Source organism: Thalia democratica, unplaced genomic scaffold (genome assembly GCF_965202585.1).
Source record: "Thalia democratica unplaced genomic scaffold, ktThaDemo2.hap1.1 HAP1_SCAFFOLD_1109, whole genome shotgun sequence".
NCBI classification, from domain to species: Eukaryota; Metazoa; Chordata; class Thaliacea; order Salpida; family Salpidae; genus Thalia; species Thalia democratica.
Window position 1 is genome coordinate 17551 of NW_028140025.1, and position 19087 is coordinate 36637.

Below are 19087 nucleotides of genomic sequence, written 5' to 3' on the forward strand. Positions count from 1 at the left end.
TTTTAGCTTATACTTATTGATAATATAAAAACTTATTTTTTTTTAATTAAAATTTATTAAAATTGTAAAAGAAAACAACAACAAATAAAAGAGCTCAATTAAAAATTTGTTAAAATCAAGGGAAAAAATAACAAGAAAAGAAGCTTTTAGTTAAGATCGATAGTTCGTTTTAGCTTCTTTGTTTTTATTTTGTTAACAGTATTTTAGAATTGATATGCTTCAAGCGGTATGTGGTTGTTTTTGTGCAGTTCCATAAAATTTCTTCCGGCTTTATCATAATCCCACCCGTTGTTGTGCAGACATTCGTGCGAATATTTCTCGTTCATTCCTGAGTCTTTCATGAAAGTTTTCAACATCTCCGTTCGCACGTCACACGGCGGTCGTGGCAACTGGTTGATTGCGGCCACCTTGGCGGCGTTTTCTTTCTTTTCGGCGACCGATTGGTTCCTGATATGGAGCATGTCGCTCAGTATTGTAAATTTAATATCAGCGGAAATTGCGCAGGATATGCTTCTGGTGAAGGCGCGAACTTTACCACCGGCTTCTTCAAAAGTGCCGCTGATAACGTAACTGATGAACTCACTAGAGCAGAACGTGACATCACAAACAAAGCTGTCCATGATGTGTTTTGATAAGGGTAGCTTGCGCAACGCTTTCACAATTTCCTCTCTCCCAAAGTAATACTTTTTGGAATCGGACTTATTACAACCGACTCTGACTTTCTGTCGGTTGTTTGGTGTGCACTCCTTGCACACTTCCAAGTATTTTTTCATTGTACAATCTTTATCATTGTTAGAAATTGTCAAGCTAAACTGTGAATCTTTACAGTAAAAGTTGCTTGCATCATCTGAGGTTTTTACTTTGTCAAGGCAACTGAATAAGTTTTTGACATGATTGATGAACACTTCTTTTGCACTATCAGAAAGCAGCATAAAGTTGCTTCCCATAGTTTTTGGTATTTCATACTCTGCAACATCTATTTTAACTGGAGGCTCATAATCTCTGCAGTTAAGTTTGATCAAGTCTGGAAAGAGTTTCCGCCAGTTGCTTATATCATTTACAGTTGCATCTTGACTGCTATCGTATAACTTAAGCTCAATTAAATTCCAATCTCTTAATGCTTTCAAATCTTTTACAATTTTAATGTGATTTTCAGCAACTGAGAGACGGTTAATATTGGGAAACATATCAATGAGGCTGTTTTTGAGAAAGCCAATTGATTTATAACTTAAGTTATTTTTTTCTAAATTTAATGTTGTGATTCTTTTATTTTGATCACTTCCTCTGAACAGCGAATCTAATGTTTTTACAATAATTGTAAAATACTCGCTTCTATGCAAGTTAATTCTGATACCTTGCTTCTTCAGAGTTTTGTCAAAGCTGAGACCGCTCAAGTCAAGAACGCCTTGTTCTAAATAGACCCGGCTTTTGATGCACTGCTTAATGCTTTCTAGTTGCTCGTCACGGTAAACATCAGACTTTGCTGTGTACCTAACTACTTTCAGCATATCATCACCGAAACTGCTGGTAAGTTGACGGTTGCAACTCAACAGCGCATCTGCTTTGCCTTTTCCAAGCACATAGAAACTAGCATCACCGTTGAAAACGTGATACTGCCTGTATTCTATGGGAGCATCAATAATTTTACTCATTTTTTCAATCAATTGAGTTTCAACTTCATCTGCGCCTCGAAATACTTTTATTTGGTACCAGGCGTTTTCTACATCAACTTTTGACTTATTGATGTTGTTGAAGTTGTTTTTGATTGCGGCAGGAGATATTTTGATATTTTCTCTCCTGTCAATTTTAAACTTTCTTATTATTGATCCTCTGTTTCGGCTCAACGGGTCACTGTGAAATTTAATACATTAAAGTTTTGTTTTACAAGGTAGTAAAACCTTGTACTCATAACCAAAACCTTGTACTCAAAACAATTGAATTTTTATTCAATATTATATTTTGATAAATGTTTTAGTTATTTTTATTATTAGTCTTAAGAGTTTACGTATAATAAAAAAGTACAAAAACTTAATATTTCAATTATACGAAAAATAAGTTTAAAAAAAACAAACAACAACTTACAATTTCTTTTTGTGAGCGTATAAGTCTCCCTTCATAATGACACAACCGTCATTATCTATATCATTATTATTTTGTGGTCGTCGTTTTCCAAGGCGGTCATAAACTGTTTTCCTTTAAAATAGTTTTTGTTTAACAATTTAAAAGTTTCATTATCAAATCGAAAAAATATACCATTCATGAGGAACGGTCTATAAAGCGTTACAAACAATTTATAAAACCTGAGTTACTGTAGTCTCAAATTTAAATATAAAATAAAATATCATAAGTATAGTATTGAGAAAAACAAACTACTGTTGAATAAATAATTTAAAAACATTGCGATTCAATATTTGTATTCAAGCTAACTTTGTAAATAACCAACTTTCAATTTCATTTTTAAATAACTCAACTTAATTCTATTTAAACTAGTTGTTAATTAAAACCTTTGTTTTCCTAGACGACCCTTGACTTTGTAACATTTCATTTTGTTTTTGTAACGTTTTCTACCACTTTTGTACGATGTAGAACATTTTTCTAATGTCTTAGGTTCGTAACAATCTCCGTGATCAACATGATGTAATGAGATGTTAAGTCTTTCATCATGATCATTGTTTTTTTTATGAGATTCTGAAAAATAGTTTGTTTCGACGTTTAGCTAATTTACATGACTAAAAATATTATAAAAACACATTTACCTAGGTAACTTAAAAACTTATATAACTTAATAACGGTAAGAAAAAACATCTTAATAATTTTATAAGAACACTGTAAACATTACCTCTGCTTTTAGGTGGTTTATATAATTGAATACTTTTCTTTTGAACTGTAATGTTTTTCATTTTTGACAGTAAATCTTCCATATTTGTCATTATTTATTTGCGTTATATGTTACTAAGCTGTTCTGAAAATACGCCACTAGTTAGTTTAAGTACAGTCATCTATTCATTTTTCTAAAATACATATATTAAATAAAAATTAGAGACATGTATCATAAAACCATTTTTGTTGTGCAAAAAAGTAAAACATGTTTCAGCTAATACTTATCAACTACTTTTGTTAGCAACTAATTATATCATAAACGTTAATTAAGTAGCTTTAGGTTTTATCAGAGTAAGATAAAAAGTAAGATCAATTAAGTAAGATCAAAAGTTTAAAATTACATAATTAATTTGTGTTAATGTAATTATAAACTGTTAATAACTGTTAAAAACTGTTAAAATAACGAGTAAATTCAGTTTGAAACTTGCTTTGTTATATTTTAAATCCCACAATACTAACTATAAGTAACAAATATAGTTTTATAATTTTTAAAACAATTGTAGTTATAACATTAAACTTTAAAATTATTTAAGTTAAAAGAAGCATAATTAACTTAAGCTTTTAACACAAACTAAATTTTACATAAATTATTATTTGGTGTGCTGCTATAATTAGACTGAATATCTGATGCAATACTACTCTAAAATACTAATTTACAAGTATGATTTAGTTATAAGTACTAAATTATAATTTAAATGTCCTTTCTCGAGAATTTTCTTAAACCTGTCGTCTCAATAACTATAGGTTTTTATATTTACTTATAAACAACTTTGTCATATTAATCTTACATTATATTATAATTATATTTTTTCTAACTATTTTATCAAAGTCATCAAGTGATATCTATCACTTAATACAATACACTTTTAGCTAGCTTTAATTCTAACCTAATCATAATGTAAACTAAAAACAAACAAAAAGTGCCTTGGTTTGTTAACAAAATTAAACTTGTCTGACTTTTTTTGCTTAACTTTTTATAAACAATGAGTTTTTATAAACTTTCATGTATTATTTTTTTCAAAGGTAAAACTATTTTTTATTGTACTAGCCAAATCATATCTATTTATTTTTAGATACTAAAGTATAATAAAAACATGGTCAACTTTAGAACTTGAACAAACAATTTTTCATATAAAATAACAATATTAAACTTTAAGACTATTTCAGCTAGTAAAAAACTAATTTACGTAAGCTTCCGTACAAACTAAAACTTACATGTTGCTCTCATGACAGCTAAGCTCAAATGAAAAAAATTTGATAAGTTCAACTATTTATACAAAAACTGCGCCAACTAGTGGCAATTGCGTCAGTATTCGAATATGGCCATTTTTTTGTCTGGCACCATTACTCAGGGTTAAAACAATAAATAATGCAAGTAACTTCTAGCAACGTTCTGACTTTTTTTGCTTAACTTTTAATAAACAATAAGTTTTTATAAATTTTCATGTATTATTTTTTTCAAAGGTAAAACTATTTTTTATTGTACTAGCCAAATCATATCTATTTATTTTTAGATACTAAAGTATAATAAAAACATGGTCAACTTTAGAACTTGAACAAACAATTTTTCATATAAAATAACAATATTAAACTTTAAGACTATTTCAGCTAGTAAAAAACTAATTTACGTAAGCTTCCGTACAAACTAAAACTTACATGTTGCTCTCATGACAGCTAAGCTCAAATGAAAAAAATTTGATAAGTTCAACTATTTATACAAAAACTGCGCCAACTAGTGGCAATTGCGTCAGTATTCGAATATGGCCATTTTTTTGTCTGGCACCATTACTCAGGGTTAAAACAATAAATAATGCAAGTAACTTCTAGCAACGTTCTGACTTTTTTTGCTTAACTTTTAATAAACAATAAGTTTTTATAAATTTTCATGTATTATTTTTTTCAAAGGTAAAACTATTTTTTATTGTACTAGCCAAATCATATCTATCTATTTTTAGATACTAAAGTATAATAAAAACATGGTCAACTTTAGAACTTGAACAAACAATTTTTCATATAAAATAACAATATTAAACTTTAAGACTATTTCAGCTAGTAAAAAACTAATTTACGTAAGCTTCCGTACAAACTAAAACTTACATGTTGCTCTCATGACAGCTACGCTCAAATGAAAAAAATTTGATAAGTTTAACTATTTATACAAAAACTGCGCCAACTAGTGGCAATTGCGTCAGTATTCGAATATGGCCATTTTTTTGTCTGGCACCAGTACTCAGGGTTAAAACAATAAATAATGCAAGTAACTTCTAGCAACGTTCTGACTTTTTTTGCTTAACTTTTAATAAACAATAAGTTTTTATAAATTTTCATGTATTATTTTTATCAAAGGTAAAACTATTTTTTTATTGTACTAGCCAAATCATATCTATTTATTTTTAGATACTAAAGTATAATAAAAACATGGTCAACTTTAGAACTTGAACAAAAAATTTTTCATATAAAATAACAATATTAAACTTTAAGACTATTTCAGCTAGTAAAAAACTAATTTACGTAAGCTTCCGTACAAACTAAAACTTACATGTTGCTCTCATGACAGCTAAGCTCAAATGAAAAAAATTTGATAAGTTCAACTATTTATACAAAAACTGCGCCAACTAGTGGCAATTGCGTCAGTATTCGAATATGGCCATTTTTTTGTCTGGCACCAGTACTCAGGGTTAAAACAATAAATAATGCAAGTAACTTCTAGCAACGTTCTGACTTTTTTTGCTTAACTTTTAATAAACAATAAGTTTTTATAAATTTTCATGTATTATTTTTTTCAAAGGTAAAACTATTTTTTATTGTACTAGCCAAATCATATCTATTTATTTTTAGATACTAAAGTATAATAAAAACATGGTCAACTTTAGAACTTGAACAAACAATTTTTCATATAAAATAACAATATTAAACTTTAAGACTATTTCAGCTAGTAAAAAACTAATTTACGTAAGCTTCCGTACAAACTAAAACTTACATGTTGCTCTCATGACAGCTAAGCTCAAATGAAAAAAATTTGATAAGTTCAACTATTTATACAAAAACTGCGCCAACTAGTGGCAATTGCGTCAGTATTCGAATATGGCCATTTTTTTGTCTGGCACCAGTACTCAGGGTTAAAACAATAAATAATGCAAGTAACTTCTAGCAACGTTCTGACTTTTTTTGCTTAACTTTTAATAAACAATAAGTTTTTATAAATTTTCATGTATTATTTTTTTCAAAGGTAAAACTATTTTTTATTGTACTAGCCAAATCATATCTATTTATTTTTAGATACTAAAGTATAATAAAAACATGGTCAACTTTAGAACTTGAACAAACAATTTTTCATATAAAATAACAATATTAAACTTTAAGACTATTTCAGCTAGTAAAAAACTAATTTACGTAAGCTTCCGTACAAACTAAAACTTACATGTTGCTCTCATGACAGCTAAGCTCAAATGAAAAAAATTTGATAAGTTCAACTATTTATACAAAAACTGCGCCAACTAGTGGCAATTGCGTCAGTATTCGAATATGGCCATTTTTTTGTCTGGCACCAGTACTCAGGGTTAAAACAATAAATAATGCAAGTAACTTCTAGCAACGTTCTGACTTTTTTTGCTTAACTTTTAATAAACAATAAGTTTTTATAAATTTTCATGTATTATTTTTTTCAAAGGTAAAACTATTTTTTATTGTACTAGCCAAATCATATCTATTTATTTTTAGATACTAAAGTATAATAAAAACATGGTCAACTTTAGAACTTGAACAAACAATTTTTTATACAACTAACAATATTGAACGTACGAAAAAAATAAGCGCTCAAATATTTGGTCCTAGGACCTGATGTACGAAAAAACCTTTCGGTTATTGAGTCATACACCAGGATACAGTTTAATGTCATGTCCAGGACAGAATACTAAACTTAACTAACTAAATATAACTATTTAAGCTAGTACAAAACTTATTTGCATAAGCTTTTGCACAAATATCGAAAGCCGTCCTCTAGTTTTTGTTTAATTTTATACATGTCAGTCTTATATTCAATAAAAAACTAAATTTTGCCAAATCTCGGTTCAGTTTATTTTCAAACATGACCAATGGGATTTATCAGTGCAAACACTTTTATTTCTTAAAATATTAGACTGTAGTCTAAATTAAACTATTTATCTATAATAATAATAAACTGAAAGTATCCAAACGAAAGTATGATATTTAAAATGATTGAGTTACAGTAAAGCCTTATGTTTTATATTATATGACCTTGATGTTTTAATGCAAATGAAATAGTTTTGGAGTAGGCAATCTAAGTATTATTTTTATATAAAATAATTCATTTATTGTAATTTATTTCTATTGTATTAGATATTATTTTATGATAATTAATACTAAACATCAATTTCTTTGCATAAAAAACTCTTCTATCAAAGGTTTTCGCATTCTTTTCTGCGGATATATCAGTGAAAACTTTTATTTTACTTAGACCATTTTTTAGCTTATACTTATTGATAATATAAAAACTTATTTTTTTTTAATTAAAATTTATTAAAATTGTAAAAGAAAACAACAACAAATAAAAGAGCTCAATTAAAAATTTGTTAAAATCAAGGGAAAAAATAACAAGAAAAGAAGCTTTTAGTTAAGATCGATAGTTCGTTTTAGCTTCTTTGTTTTTATTTTGTTAACAGTATTTTAGAATTGATATGCTTCAAGCGGTATGTGGTTGTTTTTGTGCAGTTCCATAAAATTTCTTCCGGCTTTATCATAATCCCACCCGTTGTTGTGCAGACATTCGTGCGAATATTTCTCGTTCATTCCTGAGTCTTTCATGAAAGTTTTCAACATCTCCGTTCGCACGTCACACGGCGGTCGTGGCAACTGGTTGATTGCGGCCACCTTGGCGGCGTTTTCTTTCTTTTCGGCGACCGATTGGTTCCTGATATGGAGCATGTCGCTCAGTATTGTAAATTTAATATCAGCGGAAATTGCGCAGGATATGCTTCTGGTGAAGGCGCGAACTTTACCACCGGCTTCTTCAAAAGTGCCGCTGATAACGTAACTGATGAACTCACTAGAGCAGAACGTGACATCACAAACAAAGCTGTCCATGATGTGTTTTGATAAGGGTAGCTTGCGCAACGCTTTCACAATTTCCTCTCTCCCAAAGTAATACTTTTTGGAATCGGACTTATTACAACCGACTCTGACTTTCTGTCGGTTGTTTGGTGTGCACTCCTTGCACACTTCCAAGTATTTTTTCATTGTACAATCTTTATCATTGTTAGAAATTGTCAAGCTAAACTGTGAATCTTTACAGTAAAAGTTGCTTGCATCATCTGAGGTTTTTACTTTGTCAAGGCAACTGAATAAGTTTTTGACATGATTGATGAACACTTCTTTTGCACTATCAGAAAGCAGCATAAAGTTGCTTCCCATAGTTTTTGGTATTTCATACTCTGCAACATCTATTTTAACTGGAGGCTCATAATCTCTGCAGTTAAGTTTGATCAAGTCTGGAAAGAGTTTCCGCCAGTTGCTTATATCATTTACAGTTGCATCTTGACTGCTATCGTATAACTTAAGCTCAATTAAATTCCAATCTCTTAATGCTTTCAAATCTTTTACAATTTTAATGTGATTTTCAGCAACTGAGAGACGGTTAATATTGGGAAACATATCAATGAGGCTGTTTTTGAGAAAGCCAATTGATTTATAACTTAAGTTATTTTTTTCTAAATTTAATGTTGTGATTCTTTTATTTTGATCACTTCCTCTGAACAGCGAATCTAATGTTTTTACAATAATTGTAAAATACTCGCTTCTATGCAAGTTAATTCTGATACCTTGCTTCTTCAGAGTTTTGTCAAAGCTGAGACCGCTCAAGTCAAGAACGCCTTGTTCTAAATAGACCCGGCTTTTGATGCACTGCTTAATGCTTTCTAGTTGCTCGTCACGGTAAACATCAGACTTTGCTGTGTACCTAACTACTTTCAGCATATCATCACCGAAACTGCTGGTAAGTTGACGGTTGCAACTCAACAGCGCATCTGCTTTGCCTTTTCCAAGCACATAGAAACTAGCATCACCGTTGAAAACGTGATACTGCCTGTATTCTATGGGAGCATCAATAATTTTACTCATTTTTTCAATCAATTGAGTTTCAACTTCATCTGCGCCTCGAAATACTTTTATTTGGTACCAGGCGTTTTCTACATCAACTTTTGACTTATTGATGTTGTTGAAGTTGTTTTTGATTGCGGCAGGAGATATTTTGATATTTTCTCTCCTGTCAATTTTAAACTTTCTTATTATTGATCCTCTGTTTCGGCTCAACGGGTCACTGTGAAATTTAATACATTAAAGTTTTGTTTTACAAGGTAGTAAAACCTTGTACTCATAACCAAAACCTTGTACTCAAAACAATTGAATTTTTATTCAATATTATATTTTGATAAATGTTTTAGTTATTTTTATTATTAGTCTTAAGAGTTTACGTATAATAAAAAAGTACAAAAACTTAATATTTCAATTATACGAAAAATAAGTTTAAAAAAAACAAACAACAACTTACAATTTCTTTTTGTGAGCGTATAAGTCTCCCTTCATAATGACACAACCGTCATTATCTATATCATTATTATTTTGTGGTCGTCGTTTTCCAAGGCGGTCATAAACTGTTTTCCTTTAAAATAGTTTTTGTTTAACAATTTAAAAGTTTCATTATCAAATCGAAAAAATATACCATTCATGAGGAACGGTCTATAAAGCGTTACAAACAATTTATAAAACCTGAGTTACTGTAGTCTCAAATTTAAATATAAAATAAAATATCATAAGTATAGTATTGAGAAAAACAAACTACTGTTGAATAAATAATTTAAAAACATTGCGATTCAATATTTGTATTCAAGCTAACTTTGTAAATAACCAACTTTCAATTTCATTTTTAAATAACTCAACTTAATTCTATTTAAACTAGTTGTTAATTAAAACCTTTGTTTTCCTAGACGACCCTTGACTTTGTAACATTTCATTTTGTTTTTGTAACGTTTTCTACCACTTTTGTACGATGTAGAACATTTTTCTAATGTCTTAGGTTCGTAACAATCTCCGTGATCAACATGATGTAATGAGATGTTAAGTCTTTCATCATGATCATTGTTTTTTTTATGAGATTCTGAAAAATAGTTTGTTTCGACGTTTAGCTAATTTACATGACTAAAAATATTATAAAAACACATTTACCTAGGTAACTTAAAAACTTATATAACTTAATAACGGTAAGAAAAAACATCTTAATAATTTTATAAGAACACTGTAAACATTACCTCTGCTTTTAGGTGGTTTATATAATTGAATACTTTTCTTTTGAACTGTAATGTTTTTCATTTTTGACAGTAAATCTTCCATATTTGTCATTATTTATTTGCGTTATATGTTACTAAGCTGTTCTGAAAATACGCCACTAGTTAGTTTAAGTACAGTCATCTATTCATTTTTCTAAAATACATATATTAAATAAAAATTAGAGACATGTATCATAAAACCATTTTTGTTGTGCAAAAAAGTAAAACATGTTTCAGCTAATACTTATCAACTACTTTTGTTAGCAACTAATTATATCATAAACGTTAATTAAGTAGCTTTAGGTTTTATCAGAGTAAGATAAAAAGTAAGATCAATTAAGTAAGATCAAAAGTTTAAAATTACATAATTAATTTGTGTTAATGTAATTATAAACTGTTAATAACTGTTAAAAACTGTTAAAATAACGAGTAAATTCAGTTTGAAACTTGCTTTGTTATATTTTAAATCCCACAATACTAACTATAAGTAACAAATATAGTTTTATAATTTTTAAAACAATTGTAGTTATAACATTAAACTTTAAAATTATTTAAGTTAAAAGAAGCATAATTAACTTAAGCTTTTAACACAAACTAAATTTTACATAAATTATTATTTGGTGTGCTGCTATAATTAGACTGAATATCTGATGCAATACTACTCTAAAATACTAATTTACAAGTATGATTTAGTTATAAGTACTAAATTATAATTTAAATGTCCTTTCTCGAGAATTTTCTTAAACCTGTCGTCTCAATAACTATAGGTTTTTATATTTACTTATAAACAACTTTGTCATATTAATCTTACATTATATTATAATTATATTTTTTCTAACTATTTTATCAAAGTCATCAAGTGATATCTATCACTTAATACAATACACTTTTAGCTAGCTTTAATTCTAACCTAATCATAATGTAAACTAAAAACAAACAAAAAGTGCCTTGGTTTGTTAACAAAATTAAACTTGTCTGACTTTTTTTGCTTAACTTTTTATAAACAATGAGTTTTTATAAACTTTCATGTATTATTTTTTTCAAAGGTAAAACTATTTTTTATTGTACTAGCCAAATCATATCTATTTATTTTTAGATACTAAAGTATAATAAAAACATGGTCAACTTTAGAACTTGAACAAACAATTTTTCATATAAAATAACAATATTAAACTTTAAGACTATTTCAGCTAGTAAAAAACTAATTTACGTAAGCTTCCGTACAAACTAAAACTTACATGTTGCTCTCATGACAGCTAAGCTCAAATGAAAAAAATTTGATAAGTTCAACTATTTATACAAAAACTGCGCCAACTAGTGGCAATTGCGTCAGTATTCGAATATGGCCATTTTTTTGTCTGGCACCATTACTCAGGGTTAAAACAATAAATAATGCAAGTAACTTCTAGCAACGTTCTGACTTTTTTTGCTTAACTTTTAATAAACAATAAGTTTTTATAAATTTTCATGTATTATTTTTTTCAAAGGTAAAACTATTTTTTATTGTACTAGCCAAATCATATCTATTTATTTTTAGATACTAAAGTATAATAAAAACATGGTCAACTTTAGAACTTGAACAAACAATTTTTCATATAAAATAACAATATTAAACTTTAAGACTATTTCAGCTAGTAAAAAACTAATTTACGTAAGCTTCCGTACAAACTAAAACTTACATGTTGCTCTCATGACAGCTAAGCTCAAATGAAAAAAATTTGATAAGTTCAACTATTTATACAAAAACTGCGCCAACTAGTGGCAATTGCGTCAGTATTCGAATATGGCCATTTTTTTGTCTGGCACCATTACTCAGGGTTAAAACAATAAATAATGCAAGTAACTTCTAGCAACGTTCTGACTTTTTTTGCTTAACTTTTAATAAACAATAAGTTTTTATAAATTTTCATGTATTATTTTTTTCAAAGGTAAAACTATTTTTTATTGTACTAGCCAAATCATATCTATCTATTTTTAGATACTAAAGTATAATAAAAACATGGTCAACTTTAGAACTTGAACAAACAATTTTTCATATAAAATAACAATATTAAACTTTAAGACTATTTCAGCTAGTAAAAAACTAATTTACGTAAGCTTCCGTACAAACTAAAACTTACATGTTGCTCTCATGACAGCTACGCTCAAATGAAAAAAATTTGATAAGTTTAACTATTTATACAAAAACTGCGCCAACTAGTGGCAATTGCGTCAGTATTCGAATATGGCCATTTTTTTGTCTGGCACCAGTACTCAGGGTTAAAACAATAAATAATGCAAGTAACTTCTAGCAACGTTCTGACTTTTTTTGCTTAACTTTTAATAAACAATAAGTTTTTATAAATTTTCATGTATTATTTTTATCAAAGGTAAAACTATTTTTTTATTGTACTAGCCAAATCATATCTATTTATTTTTAGATACTAAAGTATAATAAAAACATGGTCAACTTTAGAACTTGAACAAAAAATTTTTCATATAAAATAACAATATTAAACTTTAAGACTATTTCAGCTAGTAAAAAACTAATTTACGTAAGCTTCCGTACAAACTAAAACTTACATGTTGCTCTCATGACAGCTAAGCTCAAATGAAAAAAATTTGATAAGTTCAACTATTTATACAAAAACTGCGCCAACTAGTGGCAATTGCGTCAGTATTCGAATATGGCCATTTTTTTGTCTGGCACCAGTACTCAGGGTTAAAACAATAAATAATGCAAGTAACTTCTAGCAACGTTCTGACTTTTTTTGCTTAACTTTTAATAAACAATAAGTTTTTATAAATTTTCATGTATTATTTTTTTCAAAGGTAAAACTATTTTTTATTGTACTAGCCAAATCATATCTATTTATTTTTAGATACTAAAGTATAATAAAAACATGGTCAACTTTAGAACTTGAACAAACAATTTTTCATATAAAATAACAATATTAAACTTTAAGACTATTTCAGCTAGTAAAAAACTAATTTACGTAAGCTTCCGTACAAACTAAAACTTACATGTTGCTCTCATGACAGCTAAGCTCAAATGAAAAAAATTTGATAAGTTCAACTATTTATACAAAAACTGCGCCAACTAGTGGCAATTGCGTCAGTATTCGAATATGGCCATTTTTTTGTCTGGCACCAGTACTCAGGGTTAAAACAATAAATAATGCAAGTAACTTCTAGCAACGTTCTGACTTTTTTTGCTTAACTTTTAATAAACAATAAGTTTTTATAAATTTTCATGTATTATTTTTTTCAAAGGTAAAACTATTTTTTATTGTACTAGCCAAATCATATCTATTTATTTTTAGATACTAAAGTATAATAAAAACATGGTCAACTTTAGAACTTGAACAAACAATTTTTCATATAAAATAACAATATTAAACTTTAAGACTATTTCAGCTAGTAAAAAACTAATTTACGTAAGCTTCCGTACAAACTAAAACTTACATGTTGCTCTCATGACAGCTAAGCTCAAATGAAAAAAATTTGATAAGTTCAACTATTTATACAAAAACTGCGCCAACTAGTGGCAATTGCGTCAGTATTCGAATATGGCCATTTTTTTGTCTGGCACCAGTACTCAGGGTTAAAACAATAAATAATGCAAGTAACTTCTAGCAACGTTCTGACTTTTTTTGCTTAACTTTTAATAAACAATAAGTTTTTATAAATTTTCATGTATTATTTTTTTCAAAGGTAAAACTATTTTTTATTGTACTAGCCAAATCATATCTATTTATTTTTAGATACTAAAGTATAATAAAAACATGGTCAACTTTAGAACTTGAACAAACAATTTTTTATACAACTAACAATATTGAACGTACGAAAAAAATAAGCGCTCAAATATTTGGTCCTAGGACCTGATGTACGAAAAAACCTTTCGGTTATTGAGTCATACACCAGGATACAGTTTAATGTCATGTCCAGGACAGAATACTAAACTTAACTAACTAAATATAACTATTTAAGCTAGTACAAAACTTATTTGCATAAGCTTTTGCACAAATATCGAAAGCCGTCCTCTAGTTTTTGTTTAATTTTATACATGTCAGTCTTATATTCAATAAAAAACTAAATTTTGCCAAATCTCGGTTCAGTTTATTTTCAAACATGACCAATGGGATTTATCAGTGCAAACACTTTTATTTCTTAAAATATTAGACTGTAGTCTAAATTAAACTATTTATCTATAATAATAATAAACTGAAAGTATCCAAACGAAAGTATGATATTTAAAATGATTGAGTTACAGTAAAGCCTTATGTTTTATATTATATGACCTTGATGTTTTAATGCAAATGAAATAGTTTTGGAGTAGGCAATCTAAGTATTATTTTTATATAAAATAATTCATTTATTGTAATTTATTTCTATTGTATTAGATATTATTTTATGATAATTAATACTAAACATCAATTTCTTTGCATAAAAAACTCTTCTATCAAAGGTTTTCGCATTCTTTTCTGCGGATATATCAGTGAAAACTTTTATTTTACTTAGACCATTTTTTAGCTTATACTTATTGATAATATAAAACTGCGCCAACTAGTGGCAATTGCGTCAGTATTCGAATATGGCCATTTTTTTGTCTGGCACCAGTACTCAGGGTTAAAACAATAAATAATGCAAGTAACTTCTAGCAACGTTCTGACTTTTTTTGCTTAACTTTTAATAAACAATAAGTTTTTATAAATTTTCATGTATTATTTTTTTCAAAGGTAAAACTATTTTTTATTGTACTAGCCAAATCATATCTATTTATTTTTAGATACTAAAGTATAATAAAAACATGGTCAACTTTAGAACTTGAACAAACAATTTTTCATATAAAATAACAATATTAAACTTTAAGACTATTTCAGCTAGTAAAAAACTAATTTACGTAAGCTTCCGTACAAACTAAAACTTACATGTTGCTCTCATGACAGCTAAGCTCAAATGAAAAAAATTTGATAAGTTCAACTATTTATACAAAAACTGCGCCAACTAGTGGCAATTGCGTCAGTATTCGAATATGGCCATTTTTTTGTCTGGCACCAGTACTCAGGGTTAAAACAATAAATAATGCAAGTAACTTCTAGCAACGTTCTGACTTTTTTTGCTTAACTTTTAATAAACAATAAGTTTTTATAAATTTTCATGTATTATTTTTTTCAAAGGTAAAACTATTTTTTATTGTACTAGCCAAATCATATCTATTTATTTTTAGATACTAAAGTATAATAAAAACATGGTCAACTTTAGAACTTGAACAAACAATTTTTTATACAACTAACAATATTGAACGTACGAAAAAAATAAGCGCTCAAATATTTGGTCCTAGGACCTGATGTACGAAAAAACCTTTCGGTTATTGAGTCATACACCAGGATACAGTTTAATGTCATGTCCAGGACAGAATACTAAACTTAACTAACTAAATATAACTATTTAAGCTAGTACAAAACTTATTTGCATAAGCTTTTGCACAAATATCGAAAGCCGTCCTCTAGTTTTTGTTTAATTTTATACATGTCAGTCTTATATTCAATAAAAAACTAAATTTTGCCAAATCTCGGTTCAGTTTATTTTCAAACATGACCAATGGGATTTATCAGTGCAAACACTTTTATTTCTTAAAATATTAGACTGTAGTCTAAATTAAACTATTTATCTATAATAATAATAAACTGAAAGTATCCAAACGAAAGTATGATATTTAAAATGATTGAGTTACAGTAAAGCCTTATGTTTTATATTATATGACCTTGATGTTTTAATGCAAATGAAATAGTTTTGGAGTAGGCAATCTAAGTATTATTTTTATATAAAATAATTCATTTATTGTAATTTATTTCTATTGTATTAGATATTATTTTATGATAATTAATACTAAACATCAATTTCTTTGCATAAAAAACTCTTCTATCAAAGGTTTTCGCATTCTTTTCTGCGGATATATCAGTGAAAACTTTTATTTTACTTAGACCATTTTTTAGCTTATACTTATTGATAATATAAAAACTTATTTTTTTTTAATTAAAATTTATTAAAATTGTAAAAGAAAACAACAACAAATAAAAGAGCTCAATTAAAAATTTGTTAAAATCAAGGGAAAAAATAACAAGAAAAGAAGCTTTTAGTTAAGATCGATAGTTCGTTTTAGCTTCTTTGTTTTTATTTTGTTAACAGTATTTTAGAATTGATATGCTTCAAGCGGTATGTGGTTGTTTTTGTGCAGTTCCATAAAATTTCTTCCGGCTTTATCATAATCCCACCCGTTGTTGTGCAGACATTCGTGCGAATATTTCTCGTTCATTCCTGAGTCTTTCATGAAAGTTTTCAACATCTCCGTTCGCACGTCACACGGCGGTCGTGGCAACTGGTTGATTGCGGCCACCTTGGCGGCGTTTTCTTTCTTTTCGGCGACCGATTGGTTCCTGATATGGAGCATGTCGCTCAGTATTGTAAATTTAATATCAGCGGAAATTGCGCAGGATATGCTTCTGGTGAAGGCGCGAACTTTACCACCGGCTTCTTCAAAAGTGCCGCTGATAACGTAACTGATGAACTCACTAGAGCAGAACGTGACATCACAAACAAAGCTGTCCATGATGTGTTTTGATAAGGGTAGCTTGCGCAACGCTTTCACAATTTCCTCTCTCCCAAAGTAATACTTTTTGGAATCGGACTTATTACAACCGACTCTGACTTTCTGTCGGTTGTTTGGTGTGCACTCCTTGCACACTTCCAAGTATTTTTTCATTGTACAATCTTTATCATTGTTAAAAATTGTCAAGCTAAACTGTGAATCTTTACAGTAAAAGTTGCTTGCATCATCTGAGGTTTTTACTTTGTCAAGGCAACTGAATAAGTTTTTGACATGATTGATGAACACTTCTTTTGCACTATCAGAAAGCAGCATAAAGTTGCTTCCCATAGTTTTTGGTATTTCATACTCTGCAACATCTATTTTAACTGGAGGCTCATAATCTCTGCAGTTAAGTTTGATCAAGTCTGGAAAGAGTTTCCGCCAGTTGCTTATATCATTTACAGTTGCATCTTGACTGCTATCGTATAACTTAAGCTCAATTAAATTCCAATCTCTTAATGCTTTCAAATCTTTTACAATTTTAATGTGATTTTCAGCAACTGAGAGACGGTTAATATTGGGAAACATATCAATGAGGCTGTTTTTGAGAAAGCCAATTGATTTATAACTTAAGTTATTTTTTTCTAAATTTAATGTTGTGATTCTTTTATTTTGATCACTTCCTCTGAACAGCGAATCTAATGTTTTTACAATAATTGTAAAATACTCGCTTCTATGCAAGTTAATTCTGATACCTTGCTTCTTCAGAGTTTTGTCAAAGCTGAGACCGCTCAAGTCAAGAACGCCTTGTTCTAAATAGACCCGGCTTTTGATGCACTGCTTAATGCTTTCTAGTTGCTCGTCACGGTAAACATCAGACTTTGCTGTGTACCTAACTACTTTCAGCATATCATCACCGAAACTGCTGGTAAGTTGACGGTTGCAACTCAACAGCGCATCTGCTTTGCCTTTTCCAAGCACATAGAAACTAGCATCACCGTTGAAAACGTGATACTGCCTGTATTCTATGGGAGCATCAATAATTTTACTCATTTTTTCAATCAATTGAGTTTCAACTTCATCTGCGCCTCGAAATACTTTTATTTGGTACCAGGCGTTTTCTACATCAACTTTTGACTTATTGATGTTGTTGAAGTTGTTTTTGATTGCGGCAGGAGATATTTTGATATTTTCTCTCCTGTCAATTTTAAACTTTCTTATTATTGATCCTCTGTTTCGGCTCAACGGGTCACTGTGAAATTTAATACATTAAAGTTTTGTTTTACAAGGTAGTAAAACCTTGTACTCATAACCAAAACCTTGTACTCAAAACAATTGAATTTTTATTCAATATTATATTTTGATAAATGTTTTAGTTATTTTTATTATTAGTCTTAAGAGTTTACGTATAATAAAAAAGTACAAAAACTTAATATTTCAATTATACGAAAAATAAGTTTAAAAAAAACAAACAACAACTTACAATTTCTTTTTGTGAGCGTATAAGTCTCCCTTCATAATGACACAACCGTCATTATCTATATCATTATTATTTTGTGGTCGTCGTTTTCCAAGGCGGTCATAAACTGTTTTCCTTTAAAATAGTTTTTGTTTAACAATTTAAAAGTTCATTATCAAATCGAAAAAATATACCATTCATGAGGAACGGTCTATAAAGCGTTACAAACAATTTATAAAACCTGAGTTACTGTAGTCTCAAATTTAAATATAAAATAAAATATCATAAGTATAGTATTGAGAAAAACAAACTACTGTTGAATAAATAATTTAAAAACATTGCGATTCAATATTTGTATTCAAGCTAACTTTGTAAATAACCAACTTTCAATTTCATTTTTAAATAACTCAACTTAATTCTATTTAAACTAGTTGTTAATTAAAACCTTTGTTTTCCTAGACGACCCTTGACTTTGTAACATTTCATTTTGTTTTTGTAACGTTTTCTACCACTTTTGTACGATGTAGAACATTTTTCTAATGTCTTAGGTTCGTAACAATCTCCGTGATCAACATGATGTAATGAGATGTTAAGTCTTTCATCATGATCATTGTTTTTTTTATGAGATTCTGAAAAATAGTTTGTTTCGACGTTTAGCTAATTTACATGACTAAAAATATTATAAAAACACATTTACCTAGGTAACTTAAAAACTTATATAACTTAATAACGGTAAGAAAAAACATCTTAATAATTTTATAAGAACACTGTAAACATTACCTCTGCTTTTAGGTGGTTTATATAATTGAATACTTTTCTTTTGAACTGTAATGTTTT

The 19087-nt window shown here is 28.5% G+C and overlaps 3 protein-coding genes across 3 annotated transcripts; all 3 read right to left on the reverse strand.

The window, feature by feature from the left end:
* Positions 1 to 203: 203 nt before the first annotated feature.
* LOC145847806 (nuclear RNA export factor 1-like) lies at positions 204 to 2117 on the reverse strand. Its single transcript, XM_082953725.1, has 3 exons — positions 2083 to 2117; positions 1327 to 1797; positions 204 to 1197 (listed from the first exon to the last, which is right to left on the reverse strand). Exons 1-3 carry the CDS (start codon positions 2115 to 2117, stop codon positions 204 to 206), a joined length of 1500 nt encoding a protein of 499 aa, XP_082809851.1.
* Positions 2118 to 7566: 5449 nt separating this feature from the next.
* On the reverse strand, positions 7567 to 9480 carry LOC145847807 (nuclear RNA export factor 1-like). The gene is made up of 3 exons (XM_082953726.1): positions 9446 to 9480; positions 8690 to 9160; positions 7567 to 8560 (listed from the first exon to the last, which is right to left on the reverse strand). Exons 1-3 carry the CDS (start codon positions 9478 to 9480, stop codon positions 7567 to 7569), a joined length of 1500 nt encoding a protein of 499 aa, XP_082809852.1.
* A 6915-nt stretch (positions 9481 to 16395) lies between these two features.
* On the reverse strand, positions 16396 to 18309 carry LOC145847808 (nuclear RNA export factor 1-like). Its single transcript, XM_082953727.1, has 3 exons — positions 18275 to 18309; positions 17519 to 17989; positions 16396 to 17389 (listed from the first exon to the last, which is right to left on the reverse strand). Exons 1-3 carry the CDS (start codon positions 18307 to 18309, stop codon positions 16396 to 16398), a joined length of 1500 nt encoding a protein of 499 aa, XP_082809853.1.
* Between the last annotated feature and the right edge of the window lie 778 nt (positions 18310 to 19087).